The 23,487-nt window shown below is 37.2% G+C and overlaps 2 protein-coding genes across 4 annotated transcripts in view; one reads left to right on the top strand and one right to left on the bottom strand.

The window, feature by feature from the left end:
- The window catches only part of TRIM24 (tripartite motif containing 24), an 83,336-nt gene extending 74,594 nt beyond the window's left edge, over nt 1–8,742 (top strand). For both annotated transcript variants that reach the window (XM_019750550.2, XM_019750540.2), the window contains exons 15-19: nt 58–386; nt 1,164–1,296; nt 2,264–2,338; nt 4,138–4,287; nt 5,053–8,742. In XM_019750550.2, coding sequence (XP_019606109.2) covers nt 58–386; nt 1,164–1,296; nt 2,264–2,338; nt 4,138–4,287; nt 5,053–5,262 — 897 coding nt within the window. In that variant the 3' untranslated portion in view covers nt 5,263–8,742. The remainder of the gene's footprint in view (nt 1–57; nt 387–1,163; nt 1,297–2,263; nt 2,339–4,137; nt 4,288–5,052) is intronic.
- An 8,270-nt stretch (nt 8,743–17,012) lies between these two features.
- Nucleotides 17,013–23,487, bottom strand: part of SVOPL (SVOP like) — a 47,383-nt gene continuing 40,908 nt past the window's right edge. Inside the window, exons 15-16 of one of the 2 annotated variants that reach the window (XM_019750519.2) lie at nt 19,803–19,916; nt 17,013–17,418 (exon numbers count right to left, since the gene is read on the bottom strand). In XM_019750519.2, the coding sequence (XP_019606078.2) occupies nt 17,407–17,418; nt 19,803–19,916 (126 nt within the window). In that variant the 3' untranslated portion in view covers nt 17,013–17,406. Of the gene's footprint in view, nt 17,419–19,565; nt 19,917–23,487 lie in introns of those variants that run through there. The other variant, XM_074315317.1, reaches the window with a different exon arrangement.

Below are 23,487 nucleotides of genomic sequence, written 5' to 3'. Positions count from 1 at the left end.
AAATTACAGAATGCCAGTTTTAAGAAATACATATCCTCTTACCTCTTTCCGTTTCAGACCAACTATCCAAGAAGCATACTCACCTCCCTGCTCTTAAATAGCAGTCAGAGCTCTGCTTCGGAAGAGTCTGTGCTAAGATCAGATGCCCCTGACAGTACAGGAGATCAGCCTGGACTTCACCAGGAAAATTCCTCTAATGGAAAGTCCGAGTGGCTGGATGCCTCCCAGAAGTCACCCCTTCATGTTGGAGAGACAAGGAAAGAGGATGACCCCAATGAGGACTGGTGTGCAGTTTGTCAGAATGGAGGTGAACTCCTGTGCTGTGAGAAATGTCCCAAAGTATTCCATCTTTCTTGTCATGTGCCCACGTTGGCCAATTTTCCAAGGTATGATAGTAGTTTCTTCCCTTTCCCACATTCGTTCACTGTACATAATGACAGCAATGAGCTTTTGATGATCGTTGTAACATAAAACTTTGTAAAAACTTAAAAGTCCACTTTGGCACAAATACATACTTCAAAACCTTCAATGTAGGATGACGCATACCCTGCCTCCCTACTCCTGCTTCTCTCCAAAACCTTGTCTGTTATGAAAAGAAAAACCAACTAGCCCTTTAAATTATTATAAGAGAAGAACAACGAAGAACAATGGTGCTTTTGCACAACTGCCACAATTTATTGCATCTTATTTGCCAGGCTTTGAGCTGTAGCATTTAAAAGTATCTCAAGTAAATTCTCCAACAGTCCTGAAGAAATGATGATAAAGAAACATTGAGTTAATAATCTCTTAGTTCCAAAAAGGCCTATACGGTTTAAAGTTTACTTTGAAACTTAAAATTGCAATAGTTCCAAGAGCGTTTCTTTTTCTTGAATCATTTGGTGGGAAATGCCAGTTGTGCCTCACATCAGCCATAGATTAATATATGTGGTTATGTGTTTATTTTGTGTATGTATTTTATAGCACTTAGGCCTTAGCATTGTATTTCTATATGGTCTCCCAGTATGGCGCCATGTCCATAGTAGACCTACAGTAAATCCTCAGTGATTAAAATTCATGCCCAATAAACAATTCTGTATCACAGGTGGCATGGAGGAGGTGGGAAGGGGGTATGGTGAAGAGAGAAATAATGCATTGGGAACTCAAAACACTTTATCCCCCAACAGTGGAGAGTGGATTTGCACTTTCTGCCGAGACTTATCTAAACCAGAAGTTGAATATGATTGTGATGCTTCCAGTAACAACTCAGAAAAAAGGAAAACTGAAGGCCTTGTTAAATTAACACCAATAGATAAAAGGGTAAGTTTTTGAGCATTTCCAATGTAGACTGATAAACAGATGTTTTTCATGTGTGTTTTTTTGGTTAGGTGCATTATTGTAATCCAGGTGTTCCTTTCATCAAAGAAATGTATGTTCAGTCAAATTTTATGCCGACTTTTTTTAGTATTTTTTCCATAAAACTAGAGGAATGTTAAATAACATATTTTATTAGTTAAAAAAAAAATCACAGTACTATATATACATTTTCTAGAAATTGAAAATATTGTACTTGAACAAGGTAGAATGTGTATCCTTTATGTAGTCTGGTCCCTTAAATTTTGTATACCTTTAGTATTGTTTTAACTCTACTACAGGTAGGTTTTCTTCCTCAGAATTTGTTGAGAATTGGCACCAGAGAGATTGGTTTTTCTACTTTCCAGGAAATAATTCCATTCTTGCACCCAGTGGTATGAGGTTATACCTCAAAGCCAACTAAAATATTTAGCTAATTAACATTTAAACTTACTAAATCAACACTTCTGTATTACTAAAGAAGCTTCTTTGCTCAGTTATTAAAACAATCAGTATGAAAGTTGTCATGCAAGGGGGGCCTCAGACACACACTCTCATGACTACCATGTTCACTGGGGTTACACCTGTAAGCAGAGAAGTGGTCGAGTGCATGGTAAGACGATCTACATCAGAGAGTGGGCTCCACCTCTTAACATATGTTCTTCCTTTATTGACTATTAGTAGTAACTCAATACAAAAATTGGAGAGATGAGTGGAAATTTATTTTTAAAGAGCTTCAATTTGGTTTCTGGTGATAATGCTTTTGTTCCTACAAGTACAAGGACTGCTCTCATATAACATAAACCCCAAACTGTCAAACAGTGTGGTTCAGTATTCATCTGGTTTTATTCTGGGACTTCGAGAACCGTCACATTGTCATTAAAAATAAGCTGTAACTTCACTATTATTTTTTTATTTTATTTTTTTCGCTTAGAAGTGTGAACGCCTACTTTTATTTCTTTACTGCCATGAAATGAGCCTGGCTTTTCAAGACCCAGTTCCTCTAACTGTAAGTATTAATGTCATTTTGTGCATTTTTACACAGTGGGATGATTTTTCTGAAACTTGATTTATGAGAATCAAGTTTTTGTACCATTTTTTAATAGTTTATCTAATCCAATCGTAAAGTTTATTTGTACATATTGAATGCTTTGATCTTAAATATATTTAGTGTTAAATTGGTCCAAAACTTCTGTTTTTCATATAGTCTTCTCATCTCATAGATTTTATCTATTATTCTCTGGGATGTTTTCTACCAGTTGTCAATCTCAAGGAGGTTTAGGCACGTATCCTACACTGTTGTGGACAGTCTTTCCATTTGAGATGGAGACCCTCTAAATTCTCTGTACATATTTTGATTTATAGGTCCAGACTTCAAGGAATAAGTAAACTTTAACAATAGAGGAAGGTAGCGGTGTGTGTGTGTGAGAGAGAACCATAGACTTCAGAAAGGTTCATACTGAAAGTCTGGTATGACTTGAAGGCATAATTTTAGAAAGTAATACTCAAAATATGTTCTTTTATTCTCTCATGTCCAAAATTCCTTAAAAAATTTACTCGATTTATTCTAGTTTGATAAATTTAAACAAATTTAATGCACGGTTTAAAAAAGAAAACTAACTTTGTAAATATATTTGGGTGAGAAACAATGAACTTCTCTCAAGAACAGGTTTTCAGAAGGTGAGATAGTAAAAGCAAATATTTTCACGGGAAGTACCTTTTATACCCAAAAGAGGCAAGACAAAAATGTGAAAGAAAAAAGGCTTACAATAACAGTAAAAAACTTTATCTACTTAAAAATTTAACCTAGAACTCAGTGCTTTTTATGATGTTGGCTTACAGTTATATTTGGCATTAATAACAAGAGCAGTAGCAAAATAGTCCCCTTTTTCTTAATATATATCATCTCATTTAGACTTTACAAAATCCTGTGAGGTTGGTAGGATTATCCCTATTTTTGATATATGAAGAAACCAAGGTTCAGTGAGGTGTTAAGTAACTTACCCAGGAACATGCTAGCTACTGCGTAGCAGAGCTGGGGGTTCAAACCCAGATCCAAAGCCCATTTGCTATAACACATGCAGCAAAAACATGTCAGATCCAACTAGGAGTAACACTTTTTCTAGTAATATCTTTTTGTTTAATAATGAAGAGGGAGAATAGATGTTTAAGAGAGAAGATGTGGTACGTTTTTTCATTAAAAATAATTGGTAGACTTTTCCCTGATTAGAGCCAATGTTGTGGCTGCAGCAGCCATTGCAGTTCTTAAAAGCAGCAAGAGAAAAGCAGTTACTTACAATGGAGCTCCCATAAGACTGTCAGCCGGTTTCTGTACAGAAGCTACAGGTCAGAAGGGATTGGCACAAAATATTCAAACAAGCAAGAGAGAAACAAACTCATTCATACAGAGAACATTTTGAGTGTTGCCAGATGGGAGGGGGTTGGAGGAGAAGGTGTAAAGGGGGAGGGGATTAAGAAGTACAATTTGGTAGTCACAAAGTAGTCATGGGATGTAAAGTATAACATAAGGAATATAGTCAGTAATATTATAACTATGTATCACATGGGTACTAGATATATTGGTGTAATCACCTTGTATGTTATATAAATGATCACTGTGCTGTATACCTGAAACTAATATAATGCTGTATGTCAATTGTAATTGAAAAAATATATATATAAAAACAATGGTGAAAAATTTTGAAAACAGTGACACAAAACATTTTCCAATGTATGGAAATGGGGGATTTATTTAGGACCAGGTAGAATTTAGTTATTTGTATTATAGTATCTCATTTATTTTGAAAGGTGCCTGATTATTATAAAATAATTAAAAATCCAATGGACTTGTCTACTATCAAGAAAAGACTACAAGAAGATTGTTCCATGTATACAAATCCTGAAGATTTTGTAGCTGATTTTAGATTGATCTTTCAAAACTGTGCTGAATTCAATGAGGTAAATTGGGGGAAAGGAGGCCACTAGCAATATTGAAAGTAATATTAAACCAAACACCTTTTCAACAAATAAGGAGATTAAGATATCTACATTTTACGCTAGCATAGATTTCCAAAAGTTTGAGTCTCTCAAGGAATGGCTTTATCCACATTTATGTTCAAAGGTTTATTATATCGTGAGTGGAAATGCAAATGATAGGTGACATGAAAACAATTTAGAAAACATTTTTATGTAACCTAGAAGCATTCTTTGTCGTTCCCACTTTAATTTCTTTTTCATACTGACCTTGGAATATTAAGGATGTGGTCTACATAGCTCTAATTTTAAAGAATTTTCTTAAAAATGTTGTCATCTCACAATTTACCTTAAACATCTGTTAGATTTAACAGCCTTTTGTTCATGGTGTGTTCTATATATTGGTTACTCATTTCAGAATTCCACATTTTATTTAATTCTAAAAGTAATTGTTGCATAATTCTATGATTATGGCATCTTTTTATCTCTTTGGTAATCCAGTCCTAGTACTACCACCACCTTATAGAATAATCCAGATGAATCAAAGCCTTTTATTTACCCTTTTTCTGACCAATACTATTATTTACTTTATATCAGTGACATTGCATAAACGTTTTCCCAAAACAATCTGCTGGTATTCATAATCTAAAGTTAAAAGGCAGCCAAAATGTGAGAAATTCACTACTTGTATTGACTCTCTCAAATGTTGGTGTTCGTTTTTTAATTAACATTTTTATTTTTATCCAACAGCCTGATTCAGAAGTAGCCAATGCTGGTATAAAACTTGAAAGCTATTTTGAAGAACTTCTAAAGAACCTTTATCCAGAAAAAAGGTTTCCTAAACTAGAATTCAGGAATGAATCAGAAGATAATAAATTTAGTGATGACTCAGATGATGACTTTGTACAGCCCCGGAAGAAACGCCTCAAAAGCGTAGAGGAACGTCAGTTGCTTAAATAAGCAGCACCGTTGGTGTGTGCTGGTTTTCAGATTTTTTGTTTTCAAAAAACATTTTGTGAGTAATTTAACATCATTATTACAAAGAAGAGTTTGTGACCACTCTGATCTATAAGTTTTTGATGTTTACTAGACTTTGATTTTCTTAATAACCCATTTCTTTTAACCTTTGAAAGAAAGAAAACAAAAGAGGGAAAGGAAGGAATGGAGAGAGGAAGGAAGGAGAAAGGAAAATGGAAGCATCAACAACAAAAAAGACATTGTTCCCACTTCCTGGACATCAAAACTGTAATCTGGAGTGATAATTACTATAGAAAGGAAATAGACTTAGTGTGAACTCGAAGTTGAAAACTAAATGTGGTTTGGATGTGTGCATTAATCCATTTTTAGAAAATACCACTACCCATTAATTATGGCCCAGCCATGAGTTAGGTGTACTGTCCGTAAGAGCAGTACTCCGTGAACTTGGATGGCAATAAGAGTTCTAGGATGCCCACTTGTGCAACGAAAAAGTAGGTTAGATCCTGTTAAGACGACACCTAATAGTGTAACGTGTAAGATGACAACTGTATTAAAGAAAAAGCAGGAAAACAAATGTTTGGTTTTTATTTTTGTTTCTTTCTTGTCTATAGAGGTGTTCGGTAAAGCAGATTTTCAAGGCCATTTTTTCATACATTTCTTAATCTAACTTCTTCCACTGAGGAAGTAAGTGAACATGTTTGGTTTTGCTGTGTATCTATATGTGGTTTTGTTGTTTGTTTCAACTGTGCAGGTGATCGTTTTATAACAAGACTCATTGTTTGCAGTATGGCTTTTAGTGGAACTACCCAAAATATGAAATACAGCATTGTGTGCCGTATTTGATGTGAGGATTCTTGCAATATACCCAATTGGGCATTAAATGTAAGTTCCCCTGAAAGGGACTAGTTTTTGTGGTTTTCATCTGTCTTTATATTTTGGAATGAAAATGCATTGTGAAATTTGGCAGCAAGCAGTTGGAATTACAGGGAAAATTTCATTTTTTTCCGAAGCATCTATTTCCTATTTTTAAGAGTCAGAACGTCAAATTGAATCTTTCATCTGACTTATTTCTGAATTTCAATTCATTCTTAAAGAGATACAAAAGACCTATCTTGTGAGGATAAACATATTTTTAATGGGCCAGACCTAGCTAGTTTAACTGATGTTCATTTATTCCTTATTGTTCATCGTCAAACCAGGAAACTAGATTAGCATTGCTGTGCCATTTGCTAATTTAACATTTCAGAAAATACTTCCATGTGAACTTTTTTAGTTTGCCAATGTAAACCTTTGTTTATAAAACATTAATTAGCTGAGGAAATTTTTCTCTTTAGGCTGATAGAATAAAAATATAGCTGACTTGAAAGAATGTTATTCTTTGGATGGTGTAATCTCCCATGAACTAAACCTTGATGACTTTTATCCATATGGCATTACTTCTTAAAGTGGAGAATTTTAAAATATTCTGTGGTGAATTCATTGGGTTTTCAGATATTGCCAAAGATAAAATATGAGAAAACAAGTTACTAGCAATAGCATCTTACTTTCTATATAAATTGAGGTTTTGTCCATAATATGTCAATTAATGTATTAATAGTTTTAATTACTTTTCCAAATCTGTGTTCAGGGTGATTGTTGTGTTATTTTGAATATGCATTTGACATTCTCCAAAGACTGAACAAATTTTGATAGCAGTGCATACGTATACTATTTAATTTTCTTTTTTGCTCCAGCATTTATAGCACAGCAGCTGTGGGACTTTCACTAATAAGTTTATTGTTGGTTTCTTAGAATACTGTTCTTCTGACAGTTTGTTCTTCCACAACTTGTCTCCTGAGTTAAAACAGGTCAACATGGGTAACTTTTGAGGAGGATCACAAAGGGAAGTAGCACTAAAGAGAGACAAATAAAATTTTCTAAATGCATCTGAGCCAGATTTCTACTAATGTACCCCAAAATTTTGTTATATTCAGTGCCATATTAATCTTTTAAAACGGCATTTCTGTTTCACTTTTACCATTTTTTGCTAAATGAAAGGCAGTTGAGAACCATTTTTCCTGTAATCATACATAATATAAATTATATTAAAAGTGTTTTTCTCTCCGATAGCCTTCAACAGCCTTCAGTACTGTCTGCGATTAAAGTCCTGTGACCTTACTAACAAGCTCCTATGTGCTCAGGTGGGTCCAAGCTAAGTAGTCCTTAAATTCTAACAGACATGAGCTCTAAGATGAGCCTAACTATATCCCATGCTTACTTAGAGAGCAGCCTCTCAAAAGTTCAGTGCCATTAAAGCAACCTTGACCTGTACTTAAAACACTCCATGGTTTATCTCTGATCAAGAGCCCAGTGTCACAGCTGCAAGACCCCAAGTGCTGAAAGTGATCACATGATCACACCTTTAGCCAGGGCTTATGAATGAGCAGACCATGTAGGAGCTAGGATTTACTCAGTCCAGCTCATCCAAAGCTTTCCCAGGCGCCAAGCATCTGATCTTTCTGGCAATAAGGAAACCCAAATACATAGTCAGTGACTTATGTAGCTATTGCAGAAGTATAAATGGACTGAGATATGCCATATTCAATTCAAAATACATTTGAACATGAGCAGCTGGCAATGCAATCCTTTTGTCCTTTGAATTAGCAGGCCCTGCTTATCTTTTCTGAATGGAGGGGTAGGAAGTTGGAAGGTGCTAAAAGGAAAATGTCCTCTTCCCTTCGTAATTTTACTTTCCTTTCCAAGCTAAAGAATATTTTACTACGACACAGTAGTATAGATATAACATAGTGGTGCTTTCAGAAAGTTTCACTCCACAGTCAAAAAGGTGAGTATACAGCCTATTGATCTATTTATGAATTTGCGTTTCAAAGTCCTATGATGTTGCTGTGCTTAAACTTTTAAATGTGGGTTCCATGGAGAGACTAGTTAGACAATGAAAGGGGGAACTCCTCCTTTTGCTGAGGCCTGATCCACAAATAATGTGAATCCCCAAATCAAGTTGCTTCATGTGAACAAAAAGTTGTTAGGTTTAAATAGAAGATGTACTCATTTTCTGTTACCTGTATTTGTTATGAAAGAGAGAAATCAAGTGATCTGATTAGCCATTAAAATCTTGGATGTAATCATGAGTTCAACCATCTAATTTCTTATTGAAATAGAACCCCTCCTTTTAAATAACCATGTACATATTTCTGAAAGTATTTTATAACTTCATGTAAATTAATAGTTGTCTTTTTACAAACACATATTGTTCCTTCATTTTGGGTGTGAATTTAAGTCATAATTCACATACTGGTGGCTCATGTTCCTGAGTGAAAATAATGCTAGCCAATCAGATCACAGATTTCTTTCTCCGTGAAGGTTTTGCTTATTGTGAAGGACATCAGAGACAGTAGTCTTTGTCTGTTTAATTTTAGGGGGCCAACTGGTGCTTTGATTTTAATAAAAATTAGCTTCAATGGATTTTTATTGTGAATATTTTTACCATAAGGAATTTTTAATGGACAAATCACTGTATGTCATTCAATAGAATTTTAACTAGTTTGAGTCTTCCCCTTCATTACTATCTTTGTGTGATCCTCTATAAAATTCATACATATAGGGATAAGCTACTAGCCCATAAATAATAGGAAAAAAACATTTTAAGAGTTCTAACACACATATTTCACCAGCCTTAAAAGAAGCAAATAATTTAACATACAGGAAGGAAGGGAGTGATAAATATCTTCAATTGCTGATTCTGCCCCCCCCCCCAAAAAAAAAAAAACCCAAACCCCTTAAAATAGGAGAACCCAAGATGCCATAAAAAATAGTCTGCTTGTCTGAAACCTGTTGGGGGAGGAGTCCCCATACAAAGAGTGGGGACTTTTACAAGTCACTTTGAAAGTTTACTATGTTAATTTCACCTTGCAGAATTATAACTATTTTAAAAACTCACTATTGGATATTTAATAGATCTTACTTTGATGGGGATGGGAATAGCCTTCTATTTGATTCTTAAATGAGTTTTTAAACAGAACATAAGTCCTAATTTGAGTTCTAAAAACAATCCTTCCCTAGAAGTTACAAGTTAAATATTTAGCAAAATTCTGTCTTTCCCACATTTTCAAATGAGGTATGCCAGAAAGGCTGTTTTGAAGTTGTCTATGAAAGAATGTCCAAACTTGTAGAAAGCTTTATAAGAATTTATTTGAGTCAAGATTTGAACACATGACCCAAAAGATCTTTATAGATTGAGAAAATGCTCTGGGGAATGACAGTTTTGCAGCTTATTTTATACATTTAGAGTCAAAGGAGAAAACAAGGTGCATGAAATCCATTGGTAATAGATTAAGGATGCAGAAGACAGCAAAATGGGGAAATCCCTAAGATTGGATAAAAAGGAAAATGGAAATCTACATGCTTCCTTTACATGGATGGGTACAGGATTGTTAATAACATCTATAGCACAACACACAGAGATGGTATGCAGGGAACAACAAGAGTTTCATGGTCTCGTGATCTGGTGCCAGCAATTGTGCCTTCGAGGGGTCTGGAAAAGATTACCCTGACGTGTCAAAGGTACGTGATCCTAGATGCATGAGAACAGCGGACAGGGCTCACTTAGGGTAAAGATTGACCTTTGCTGAGGAAGCTGTGGGCCTGGGAACGTGACTTAACCTGCCCAGTTAGGAATTTATGATCAGACTGTTCTTTGTGGTTCCTTTCAGTCACTGGGCTTGCCAGGCCTGCCAAGTCGCCCCTTAAGCCTGTTGGGTCAACTGTATCACCCCTGTCATTCACAAAGTCCTCTGCCACGTATCAAGATACTTAGGAATGTGAATTCTTTGCCCACGTTCTCTAATGCCTTTAACCAAAGTGAGCCAGAGAATTCAGTGAGGAATCTTTCCAGGGCAAATGACTGATGCCCAGTTTTGATTGTTTGGGCGTCAACCAGAGTTAAGCACTTTTGGCACTTGGAATGAGAATGTACTGACCTGAGAAGTGGCATTTCCCCAAAAGGAAAGCGGAGGAATGGCAGAGGCAGGAACCACAAGCTCGGTGGGCTGCCGGGTGCCGCACTTCGACGCTGTCCTCTAACCTGATTGGATTTGGATTTTACTAATGAGGGTATAGGTTAAGAAAGCTGAACAAACAAAACGTCTGAAATGAAGGTTTTGGAGTTCATATTACAGAAGGATTTTTTTTGCCATTATAGACTATGCTTTAAAGAGAGTTACAAAAATCAAATTCCCTTTTGTCTGTATGTAAAATTACTAGATTCAGACAAATTCAACCTCTATCACATAAAACAAAGTATGCTTGTACAGATTCTAGTTATATTTTTACTGTTTTCAGTACCTCAACCAGTGTTGTCTTAGTCTTTCCATAGGCTGTGAAACCAATCCAGAAAAGTTCTTACAGGTAAGTGACTTGAAATTTGTTGACTATGATTTCTACTAATACTTAGTAAGGTGAACAATACACTCACATTTATCAAGGATTTCTCAAATTTAGCATTCAATTAAAATTACGTTAATAGAGTTCTCTGTGGACTAATTTACATCTTCTAGGAAGCCAGGGTGCCAGACACTGCTCAACAGCATCATAAAGTTGCTTAAGCCTGGACATCCCCACAGCCATTGAGAGCTCCTGAAATTTGGGAAGGTATTTGATCATCAGGGTTGTCATTGGTGCACTGTGGTTTCCAATCATTGCTAGACTCTGGTTTTAATTATACATTGCTGCTAATGTCAACATTGGGGTTTTCTTTGTTTTTTACTTTTCAATTACAGTTGACACACGAGATGATACTAGTTTGGGGTGTACAACCGTGATTAGACTTGGTCTACCTTATGAAGTGATCCCCTAATAAGTCTAGTACCCGTGATGCCACAGTTGTTAACGATATTATTGACTGTATTCCCTGTGCTGTACTTTATATCCCCGTCACTGTTTCTATAAATGGGAAGTTGTATTTCTTAATCCCTTCACCTTTTTCGTCCAACCCCCTTCCTATCTGGCAACTCTCAGTTTGTTCTTTTTATATGAGTTGTTTTGTTTGTTCATTTATTTTGTTTTTTAGATTCCACATATACGCGAGATCATATGTTATTTATCTTTCTCAGTCTGACATTTCGCTGAGCACAATACCCTCTAGGTCCATCCATGTTGTTGCAAATGGGAAGATTTCATTCTTTTTATGGCTGAGTAATATTCCATTGTATTTGTCTATCAATGGACACTTAGGTTGCTTCCATATCTTGGCTATTGTAAATAATGCTACAATGAACATAGGGATACTTATATCTTTTCAAATCAGTGTTTTGGATTTCTTTGGAGAAATACCCAGAAATGGAATTGCTGGGTCATTAGGTGGTTCTATTTTAAAATTTTTGAGGAACCTCCATACTGTTTTCCATAGTGGCTACGCCAATTTGCAATCCCACCAACAGTGCAGAAGGCCCTTTTCCCCACATCCTCGCCAGCACTTGTTGTTTGTTGATTTATTGATGATAGCCACACTTACAGGTGTGAGGTGGTATCTCACTGTGGTTTCAGTTTGCATTTGTGTGATGATTAGTGACATTGAGCATCTTTTCATATGTTTGTTGGCCATCTGTATGTCCTCTTTAGAGAACTGTCTATTCAGGCCCTCTCCCATTTTTTCATTTGGATTGCTTTTTGGTGTGAAGTTGTAGAAGTTCTATGTATGTGTTGGGTATCAACTCCTTGTCCCATTCAGTAGTCATCTTTTAGTTTTGTTGGTGCAAAAATTTTTTAATTTGATGTAGTCCCATATTTTTATTTTTTCGTTTCGTTTCCCTTGCCTGAGGAGATATATATCCAAAAAGCATTACGAAGAGTGATGTCAGAAAGTTTATGGCCTATGTTTTCTTCTAGGAGTTTTATGTTTTCAGGTCTTATATTTAAGTCTTGAATCCATTTTGAGTTTATTCTTGTATATAGTGTAAGAGAGCGGTCCAGTTTTCCTAGCACTATTTATTGAAGAAAGTGTCTTTATCCCATTGTATATTACTGTCTCCTTTGTGGTAATAAACTGTATAGGAGTGGGTTTATTTCTGTCCTCTCAATTCTGTTCCATTGATCTGTGTGTCTCTTTTTATGCCTGTGCTATCCTTTTTATTTAACATGAAGTTGAATGTTTCATTATTAAACTGTTTATTTTCCTGTAAGGCTGTTGTTTCACTATACCAAAATAACACCAGCAAACACAGCATGTTGCAAAATTAAGATGTATTCGTCATCTGACACTGTACAAGTAACAAAAACTTTTCTCCACTACCAGTTATTTCCAGTGGAAAGATCATTAAATATTTTGACCCAGAGACAGATGCAAACAAGTCACAACATTATGTAAGATTTAAGATAACAATGCTATCCTTAAATTACATAATTTTCATAACTAGTTTTTACCACAGGATTGTGGTAAAATTTCTGGAATTCAGAATATTATAACTGTAGCCTAGCCTAAAAACTAGAGAATGTTGTAGAAAAGATGCATATTGTGTTTATCTGAAATCATTAGAAAGTTAAGGGGTATTTTCTTCCAGTAGCATTGTTGCAAGTAGGTTTTTTCCATTGGTATTGCCAAAAGTTGCTATTTTAAATCTTCTAACCACCACTAATTTAAGACAACTATGCTAGATTAAGTTGTTTCATACAACTTTGTTTGGGGAGGGGGGGCCCATTTTCAGTCCTTAATAGATTTTATGTATTTCTCATATGTTTCTTCACTCATTAGTTCATTTTCATAACACGATTTGTTGACAAGTCTTGGATTTTCTGCAAGAGCTTTATTAATTTTAGTTCTCCCGATAGAGAATAGAGTTCACTAGCAGCTTTCCCTTTCCAAAGCACCAAATCATCTTGTTTGTTGAATTTTGTCCCAATTTCAGGCAAACTACAGTAAACAACATCTCCCAAAGCTTCCTGTGCAGAATTGCTGATTCCCATTGTTCGTTTGTGGTGACCATGTGCTTCACATATACCAACGTATATTTATAGCAGTCTATTTTAAGTTAATGGTTTCAACTTGGAACACATTCCAAAATCACTACAATTTTTACTCATCCCCTCCACTTTTATGTTTTTGTCATCATTTTTTATTTCTTTTGTGTGTTTTATGTATCCCTTAATTTATTGCCTTTGTCAGTGAGAATTTTTTTCTTTCTTGCAATCTTTTCTACTTTACGTCCCTTTAACATTTCTTATAATACTGGTTTAGTGGTGGTGAACTCTTTTAGCTTTTTCTTGTCTGGGAAACTCTTAATCTGCTTTCGGTTTTAAATGATAGCCTTGCTGGGTAGAATGATTTTGATTGTAGGTCTTTGCTTTTTATCACTTTGAATATTTTGTGCTACTCTCTTCTGGCCTGCAAAGTTTGTTGAAAAATCAGCTGATAGTCCTCAGGTGATTCTCAGTGGTTCTATAATTTAGTTGTAGTTTTGATGTGGAAGGAAGCAAGTACAGCATTTACCTACTCCTCCACCTTGAAAGCTTGGGATTTTCAATTATGATTTGTGTAGGGTTGTCTAACCCTACAGGTGTAGGCAAGACATCTGCATCAGAGACTTAATGCCCATAATTACAGGTCTCGTGAGAGGGCATTATAGTGGAATCGACATGGATATGTGGTTATTTCTGTGACTATTCCAAGTGTCTGAAAATGTTATATGACTGATGCTATACCAGATTTTTAGGAATTTTATACAACTTCTGGAACCCTTTGTAAGATATACCCCTACAAAAATAGGAAGGTTAAATATCACTTATTTGACTATGCTTCCTATATAATTTAAATCAAATAAGCCTAATGGGTTTAATATTTCTCTTTTTACATTTGACCCTTGGACAACACGGGTTTGAACTGCACAGGTCCACTAATGGATTTTTTGAATAAACAAACATTTCCTTTAGCTTACTTTATAAGAATACAATATACCGGGATGCCAAAAAAATATATATATATACATGCTTGTTATCGGTATATATTATTACAATTTTAATAGTTTTTTTCCTTTCTTAAAATGTGTATACATTTTTTTTTGGCACCCTCTACATAATACAAAGTATGTGTTAATCTACTGTTACTGGTAAGGCTTCCAGTCAACAGTAGGCTATTAGCAGTTAAGTTTTTGAGGAGTCAAAAGTTATATATGGATTTTCGACTGCATGGGGGTATCAGTACCCCTAACCCTCCTGCGTTGTTCAGGGGCCAACTGTATAAGGAGAGACAACATAACATTTTAGGATTTGTCCAGAGGACCCCCGGAACACTTCATATTAGTTCAAGGTCAAAAAGACTTACTTTAGAATGATTTGGGGGAATTTTGTCCAAATATCTGTTTAACCAAAGTGACTTTGCAGCAAATATAGAAAGTTATGTAGCTGTTTAAATGACGTTTCCTCTCTGGACCAGGCACTATAGAGATCAAGGGGAGCTGACTTTGGTACGAAGTCTCGCTCTTCACCAGCTTCAGCTCGTTTTCCCAGGTGCCCATCTGCAGGCTCCAGAGGGCGTTTAGAGGGTATAGCTCTGATTTCTACCAGAATTTGGCAAGGTTTTCCTTTTAGTTTCTCCTTGGCTGTTTAAGGGAGTCACTAGTAATGGCCCTCCTTTGAGATTGGGGGTGTTGAAGTTGGTGTGGAATGATGTGACGGAACTTTCAAGACATTGTCCAGAGTCCCAGATGATTCCAAATGAGACACCGGTTTCTGGCCTTGGAGCTGTTATAGCTGTAAGGCCACTAACTTCCTGGACTGTTGTAGATGGTCTTGTGGTCTCTTCAGAGTGGACAGTTCAGATCGAGCATTAGTAGGCTTAGGAGTATGCAGGTAAAGGACGAGAGAGGGGAGCAGGAGTCACGTCAGTCTTACGGTCTTGTTTTTGGTACTCCCTGTGTCGTTAATTTTTCAGTAGCGTTTTCAATGAAGCTATTTTGGAATTTTGACGCGTTTGGTGGGCTTCTGCATATCATTTAAAATAGGTATTCCATTCTGGTTGTTGATTTGGGAATCTTTGCTTTCAAGTGCACTTCTTAAATGAACAATCTTGTCTAATTGGAACATTCCTCATAATGGCCATTTTAATTTTAGGTTGTTTTAGTAAGATTTTGCCATTTTTGTAGATATCTACAGCGTCCAGATCCACAGTTCTGAGACATAAAATCAGCAGGTATGCCAGAAAGTGAAACACTCTATTCTTTGAAACTTGAGGATCCCATTTCTTTAGCTAAGCCTTGTGTTTCTTGGAGCCAAATAAATACCTAAGGGAATATGCTGCTGGGTTGGGAATTATGTGGTGTTCTACAGTGTACCTTGTTCCATGGACTTTTTCTTGAGGTTGGCAGGTGACCTAGTATCAGTCTAACTTGTACTAGTGTGGAAGTCTTAGATTTAGGTAGTGAGCGCTCTACCGTCTATAAGTGCTTGACCCGTGCCCACATAAGATTGTTCTAACCAACAGCTTATAAACTCTAGGTTTATTTCCCCAAGTCTCCCAGCAATTTAGTTTATATAGTGGACTTACCTCGATGAGTTCCCTAACAGCTACCACTTGTTGCAGACTCCCAATTAACTGTCCTGGAACCTTTCTGGGAACAATGTATATTTTTAAGTAAAGTGGATTGGAGAGCTGCACGCAAGGGAGCAGAGCTCAAATCCAAAAGTGACTTACCCACGGCCCTCGGTTTTGACGAGAGGAACAGTGAACTCAAAGGGTTCAGCGGGCGACGCCTCGCCTGTGTGTCTCGTCCCGCAGGCCATTAGCAGTCGGCTTTGGATCCCATCCTTGTTGCCAAAAACTGTTAAAAATGATTAATTAAACACTGAAGTGGGCAGTCTGTGTTCCCAAATGTCCAGAAGACTGCAACGGGGGCAGAAGGCAAGAAGCTTTTACAGGATAAAGAATAGAAGTGAGTAGAGACCCCAGAGTCGGCTTGGTGTTTGGCTGGTTGTATTGTGTTTCTGGTCAAGCAGAGCATTACAGGGACACAAAAGCTAAGTTTTGGTGTGCTGATGTGGCACCCCAGGCAGGAGGGACTCCATCTTGGGCCTAGAAATTTATTTCAACAAAACTATGCCCTGTTGACCAAGTGCAACCTCTGGCCTGCTTTCATACAGCCTCATGGCTAAGAATGTTTTTTGCTGTTGGTTGATTGTTTTTACTTTTTTGAAGGCTTGTGGAGGAAAAAAGTGACAGAGCATATGTAGTTCGGAAAGCCTAGAATGTTTAGTTTGCTAGTACAGGGACACGTCATTGTGATTGCGAGAGAAGTAGGTGAGCCAAGCCTTGGGGTCGCCAATTTCAGAAGTCTCCACAATAAGTCTGAACAGGAATAAGAAACTAAAAGCCTGAGGTGTTTGCACAGCGTACCTAACCTAGCAGAGTGCCATGTGCGGAGGCCTGAGCTGCATGCCGCGGTTGCCCAACAAAGGGCAGAGGTAGGAAAGCTTGCTGCACTCTTCATTTATTTTTATCACATCATGGGAAGCAAAGATTCCCCTGTAAATTAATGAAATTGGAGTAGAAAATCGAGGAAAAATTAGTCTATCCCCAGCTTCTTGGTGTTTCTCTGTTAGTATGAGTCTTTTTGATAGAGACTCATACTAACTTAAGCATATTGGTTTATGAATAAGCAATTTTCATTAATAAACTGTGGAGGCCACAATTTAAATAAATGTGCTAATTTATATTTGATGACTGTCTTGAAAGCCTTAATGCAATCACCCCAAATTCTTGCCTTAGTGATAAATTTCAGTCTAACTTTTGCTGTAGACCTCATGGGAGAATACCAAGTATACGTGTGTTTTGTCTGAGAATTATTTATTCATTTAAAGATTAACAGACTTGATGTCAGGGAAGAAAAGCCACCTGCCCCCTACCCATCTACCACAGACATACCTTTCTTAAGGTAAGATTTCCAATCTTAAAGTATATTTTATAAAAGTTTCCTGCAGTTAACCCACCTTATCCTTGTGTGCCTTACTTTTTAAAAATAATCAGTTTCTTAATTAACAAGTAGCATACAGAAACAAAACCAGGTTTTTACAAATGTACCACAGGTCCTTGTGAAGATAAAATGCATTTTCTTCTCCAGTAGACGGACACAGGTTTGCAGGTTTTCATTTAACTTGCTGAAAAAAGAAGTGATTTAATAGATCAATACATTTAATAAAAAAATCTCCCGATTCATATTCAGCTGTCTGGCACTAGAAACTAGTAATGGAAGGCTCTTTAATATACTTGTAAGAAATTGACCTTTGAGCACCTGACAAAGCAGTGGGAGCTGTAGAATTCATTTATTCTAGTGCAATACAGACATCATTCAGAATAAAATCCCATAACTAGCTTCTTTCAAGAGTTTGGTTCTTAGTTTACCAGGCTCATCCCTAAAGAATCCTCCCAAAAGTTAGTAAAATAAAAGAATTTAGTAAAGTACCAGAACACCAAATTATTAGTTTGTTGCAAAAGTGCAGTTTTTGCAATTATTTTTTAGCCTGTTACACCGCAATTACTTTTGCTCCAACCTAACAATACACAGAAATCTGTCACATTTCTGTAGGAATAAACTTAACCAGGGAGGTGAAAGACCTGTACCCTGAAGAAAACACACATAAATGGAAGGACATACTGTGCTCCTGGCTAGAACACTGACCGTACTGCCCCAAGCAATTTACAGACTCATTGCTATTCTTATCAAAATACCAACGTCATTCTCCCAGAACTAGAATAACCCTACAATTTATAACTATCTGACATTAGTCTGAGAAGTAAAATGAATGCGTTTCTTAGAGTGATTCTAAAAGAGAATTCCCACTATTAAACTGTGTACCAGGTCGGTTCGTCCAGTCAGGTTATTGGGATGCTGTTGTTGGAAAGAAGTTAAAATTCTTTGGCATATTTTAAACGTTTCTAGAAGCGTCAGTCACTAGATAGTTTCATATGTTCAGTGCTCACAACACTGAGTTACCTACCTTGTAAGATTTGCCCAAAGACATACAGCCATTGAGCGGCAGAGCCATCAAGGACTATGTGCCCAGACAGTTGTATTTATTGACATACGTGTTAGAGTGGTAAGGCAACCATATTTAAAAGGCTTATAAATAGATGTGTAAAATGATTTCACCACAGTGTTAAAACCAGGACCAATCAACAAAAGGGAATGGCTCTTTTTAAGTGGATTGTCACTTAAACTGGAAATCCATAGAGCACATTAGATGGTGAGCCTGGTTTGCTTTTATGTGTATTGTGACTACTTACTAAGCATGGAAGATTAGCATAAGATTTAGCATCACTTAATTCAATGTGATTGAAATGCCAGTTCCACTGCATATTCGCATGTTCCTTTACAGGAAGTACTTACCTTTGCCTTGTTTCCTCATTGGTGTGAAGGATGGGCTAAGCCCTTTATATAGATGGAAAGGAATCCTATGAATCATCTAATTCAGTCTCTGGCTTTAGGGATTTAATGAATGGGTCACCTTTCCAAGTATGGAATCTAAACAAAGCCTAAATTCATAATTACATGACAGGATATCTAATCTGTGATTAAAATACATATTAAAGATAAGCTAGGGTTTTTTAAAAAAATGAACTAGCACATTTTAGACCTAGGAAAAACATCGAGACTGGTGTGTTTTTTCCTTTACTCACCAGGGGCTTCCTTCTATCTACCCACAGACAACAAAACACATCCATCTGTGCCGCACAAATACTAACGGGTTTATGGTTTACTAGGACATGGGACAGGGGGCAAAACCCCTTCCACTGGAGAAGCATCATGATTCTCCCCAGCCTCATTCGGGGCAGCAGGTCCAGACTGACCAAACTATATACCTAACCCCCAATGCTCTCCCCTCCCTCTGCAAGCTTGCATACCAGCAACAAGCTTTGTATTTGAGGCAGCAAAACACCAGTGCTACCACAGATGTTTTGGTAAGGGCTGGCAGGGGCCGTGGCTTCTCCAGCTTTGCCCCTGGAAGCTTCCTTTTTCATGTACTTTGCAAAACAGCCAGCAGTCAGTGTCTACTGATGGTTAGTGCTGGGTGGCAACTCGTGCCGCAGGGAGCTTTCGCCTCCACTCTTATCACAGGCGGCTGATGTGCTGGGGAAAGGGAGCGGGACCAGCGTGTAAAGACAACTTCAGGGCCACACAAACAGCTGTTTTTGCTCCTCTGGTCACCTTCCTGTCTGCAGCAGTGCTTATGTCCAGACAGAAGAGTGGGAAGGGTAGAATGCTGCGGCCTCTACAACTATCATTCACCCTCACCCCTGATGAAGCTGTAACTTTTACAGGAAGCAGAGGTTTGAAGTGAATGATTGGCTGCTGTAACTTTAGTGCTGCTCAAAGTTACATGCAGGAAAAGGGATACCCAGCTTTTCTTTTGGAACACACTAAACAAATGTTAGCACACGGTTGAATATCATGTCTACTTAAAAGGATTTCCATAGTCCAAGTTCATTTCCTTTGTTCAGAAGGTGGTGATGAAGAACTAGTTGAGATCTCTGCATCACTTACCTGTAGAGCCCGTCCTTTGGTCTCAATGGGGAGAGTAAATGCAGAAATGGCGCATACAACACAGACAGATGAGAAGAGGCACAGGGCCCCCAGCAGTGATGCGCTCATCAGAACCTACAAGACACAAAGAAGGACTTAATTTACTGTGCCCCCATCACTTCTAAGTTGATCCTTATGTCAAAGGGGAACTAAGGATCCACTTCAGCACATACGTAAGTGAAGATCCTTTGCAGCCATTCTGTAAGTTGTGCGGCCCTAATATCTGAGAGCTATCATTCGGGCCGAGCTGTTGGAGGCAGGCTGTGGGATTCCTCCATGAGCTGGGACTGGGATTATGCGCTGGCCAGCTTAGACTTCTCTCTGCACCTACCCCTTGGGCATGTCCAGAGCAAACCAGGATTTGGGGAAGACGTTAGATCTGCCTGTTACCCCACCCCCTCTCACACCAATTCAGCTTGCATCACTTCTAACCCTCTCGTTTCACGCAACACCCCCTCTGCCCAACATTCATTTTACCTCTTAAAATCTGATAGGACGAACCAGGAGAAAGTTTTTTTGGGAAGAGACATAATCGTATGGTCTCTGGAAAGATAGCGTTCTTGTCTGTTGTCTTATGTGTGACAATCAAATCAAAACTTTGTTTCTTGACCATTTTTCCAGTCAGAATGGATTTCTGCCACTCTTACACATCCTTTAGCCTGGATTTTCAAGCCCTAATAATATAATTGCGGTTCAGGCATTCCATTTCACTTTCCCCCGGGACTATGCCCAAAGTTAGCAAAAAGCCAAGCACTTGATGACTGTCAACTAATCTCACAAAAATGGTTAACTAAGGAACAACGAGGCTCTCTAGAGTCACAGAATATTGCAATTCGGAGCGACCTAGAAACGATCTGATCTAGTCCAACCTCCTCCCTTTACAGGTGAGCCTGGAGTCAGAGCTGCGTGACTCCTTGTTCCAAAGGTACGTACAGATCCCTGATACACAGCAGAGTGCTTTCCCCGCCACTTGGGCTCCCCTAAAATACACATGTTGAGAACCTATCCTTTTTGTATAAAGTCTGCTGCCTTCCAGAACAGTAAATAATGCCACTTGTCATGCAACAGAACCCATGATGTTAGCATCATTATTTTATAGTTGACCTAGCGAGTAATAGGTGCTATTTTCTATTTCCCAAAATAAAACAGTTTTTCCCAAACAGGAGTTTGTATAAGAGTGTGTGTGTGTGTAGAAGGCTGTGAAACCAGGCTTAGAAAAGGGGTATAAATACCCAAGAGAGACCAGGCAGCCTGAATCCTGACCAAATCATGCTATAGTTAGGCATGTGTCTAAATTGTTGCGTTGATTTTTAAAGCGGATTCCTTTACCTCAGGCCTTAAGCGTAAGTTAAATGAAACACTGAAAGCCTTTAAACTTTCAATGTTTTAGAAATATGGATGAACAACAAAGTGACAAGGGCCACTGGGGGTGACACATAACACTAACTCTTTAAATGAAAATAATTGGCAAATTGACTATATAAAATTTTAAAATTCTGTATGCCAAAAGAAAGTGATAGGTTGGTGTAAAAGTAGTTTCGGTTTTTGCAATTCTTAACCTTTTAAACCTCAGTTACTTTTGCACCAACCTAATATAATAAAAAAGCAAACCAGAAACAACAAAAAAATATTTGTAGAATAGTAAATGACCAGTGGCTTGTGGAAAAATTGCAAATCACATAAATACACAATTTACAAAAAGAATACAAATGGATAATAAGCAAATGAAAGACGCACAGTCTTAACTGTAAATGAACAAACTGCAAATTAAGACGATATAATTTATCCACCATGTCGAAGAAGGTATAAAATAAAAAGTTACTGTCCCATTTGGTGATGGAAAGAAATGGATGTTTGGTTAAGAATGTGTTAACATGTTACACTGGGGAGTGTATACATTTTTTAAAAATAGAAACAATTTGACAAGTTCTATCATTTCAAATACGCACACACCATTGCTCTAAAAATTAATAGACTTTTCTACAAAATTGTGCTCTTGCCTGAGACATAACTCCACAGTCCGTCATTGCACGTGTCTGTCCTGCTGTGAGGTCCTCCCTCACCTCCCTGTACAGCCCACCATCACTATCTCCTGTTCTGTTCATAGGACACTGCCCTGTGCCCCTCCTCCACAAGCATGTAACTTCAAAAGAATCTGGGACGTCAGAGCACATGACTGTTGAATGACTAACACAGTTGCACATGTACACAGGTGTAGTGTGCACGATCCGTGTCCCATTGTAAACTGGACAGAAATACTAGGGAAACAACTTAAGGTAATGGCTAGTTGTGGCACATCTATGCAATGGAAACATGCACATATTTAAAAGACTGAGGATCCACACAGGCTGACATAAGATTTATGAGAAAAGGCAATTGCAATATGTGAATGTGTGAATGGATGAGTTTGTGCATGGGTGTGTGTTTATACACGAACACATATACTCACAGCTGTAAATGCACAGTGTCAAGAGGAGTCTGACTCCATCTAATGACTGCTGACGGCCTTTAAGCCTCACCTGTCCCTCTTCCCCTGCTCCCAACTGCTGGACAAAGTGATAAGATCTAAACTATGTAATTAAGAAAACTTCATACCCTCTTGGTATGGGTATGCGTCATCAATCGTGACATCCAACTCAAAACCTGGGGGTGGGAGTTCATCTGTCTCTGCAGGTGACCGTAACATATAGGTACATAGATAGATGTAGATAAGCAGATATTCATGGAAGTAAATATAGCTACATATATACATACATCTATGTATAATAAATACATTTATATATATACACATCTCTACACGTATACAAATGTTACTGGTACATAGACACACCTAGAGAGAAATAATATATGCATTGAAAAGCATTTGGAAAAATACCCCAAACTATTAAGAAGAGATAACAGTGGCTATCTCTGATGTCAAATTACAGGGAATTTTTCTTGTTTACACATTTCTGTATTTGAATATTTACAACAAGCCTATTTATATTCTGAAAAGAATCAAAAATGATTCTTTTAAAACTTGTTAATAAAAATTATACTTCTGACTCAAGAAGTAAAAAAGAAGCTAATAAACCTAAGAAATCAGTGTAATTTATAAAAACAAAAGCCTAAATGAATAATTGAAAACAGAAACAAGCATACTTGATAAATTTATCCAAGAGCTATATAAGCTATTTTATTTTAGAAAAGTAAAGCTAGTTATGAATTAATGTGAAAATTAGAGAAATACATGGAATTAAGAATGTGGACGAGGAAATAATTACTAATAACAGGAAATGAAAAAGAACCGTAGAGAATACTACCCACAATTCTTTGCTAATAAATTTGAATTAGTTAATAACAATGTTTCCTAACCTTTACTCAAAGATATAAAACAGAAACAAATAACTAGAAAACGGTGACTAAAGTACCTCATCAAAAGTGCCAAGATTCACTTTCACAGATCTGTTCTTCCAAATCTCTAAGAATGGAGTCCAGGGTAAGAAGAAAAGCTTATTTCTTTTTAACGAAACCCGATGACAGTGATTTCAGAACCGAACAAAGATAAAACACACAAACATAAACCAACCCCCATCTCACGTATGAGTATGGATTCAGATTTATAAATACTAGCAAAAAACACACGGTGGTGCACCGAAAGGAAAAC

Source organism: Rhinolophus sinicus, linkage group LG11, assembly GCF_036562045.2.
Source record: "Rhinolophus sinicus isolate RSC01 linkage group LG11, ASM3656204v1, whole genome shotgun sequence".
Taxonomy (NCBI): domain Eukaryota; kingdom Metazoa; phylum Chordata; class Mammalia; order Chiroptera; family Rhinolophidae; genus Rhinolophus; species Rhinolophus sinicus.
Note: the sequence above shows the minus strand (reverse complement) of the source record. Positions and strands in the feature narration are given on the sequence as shown.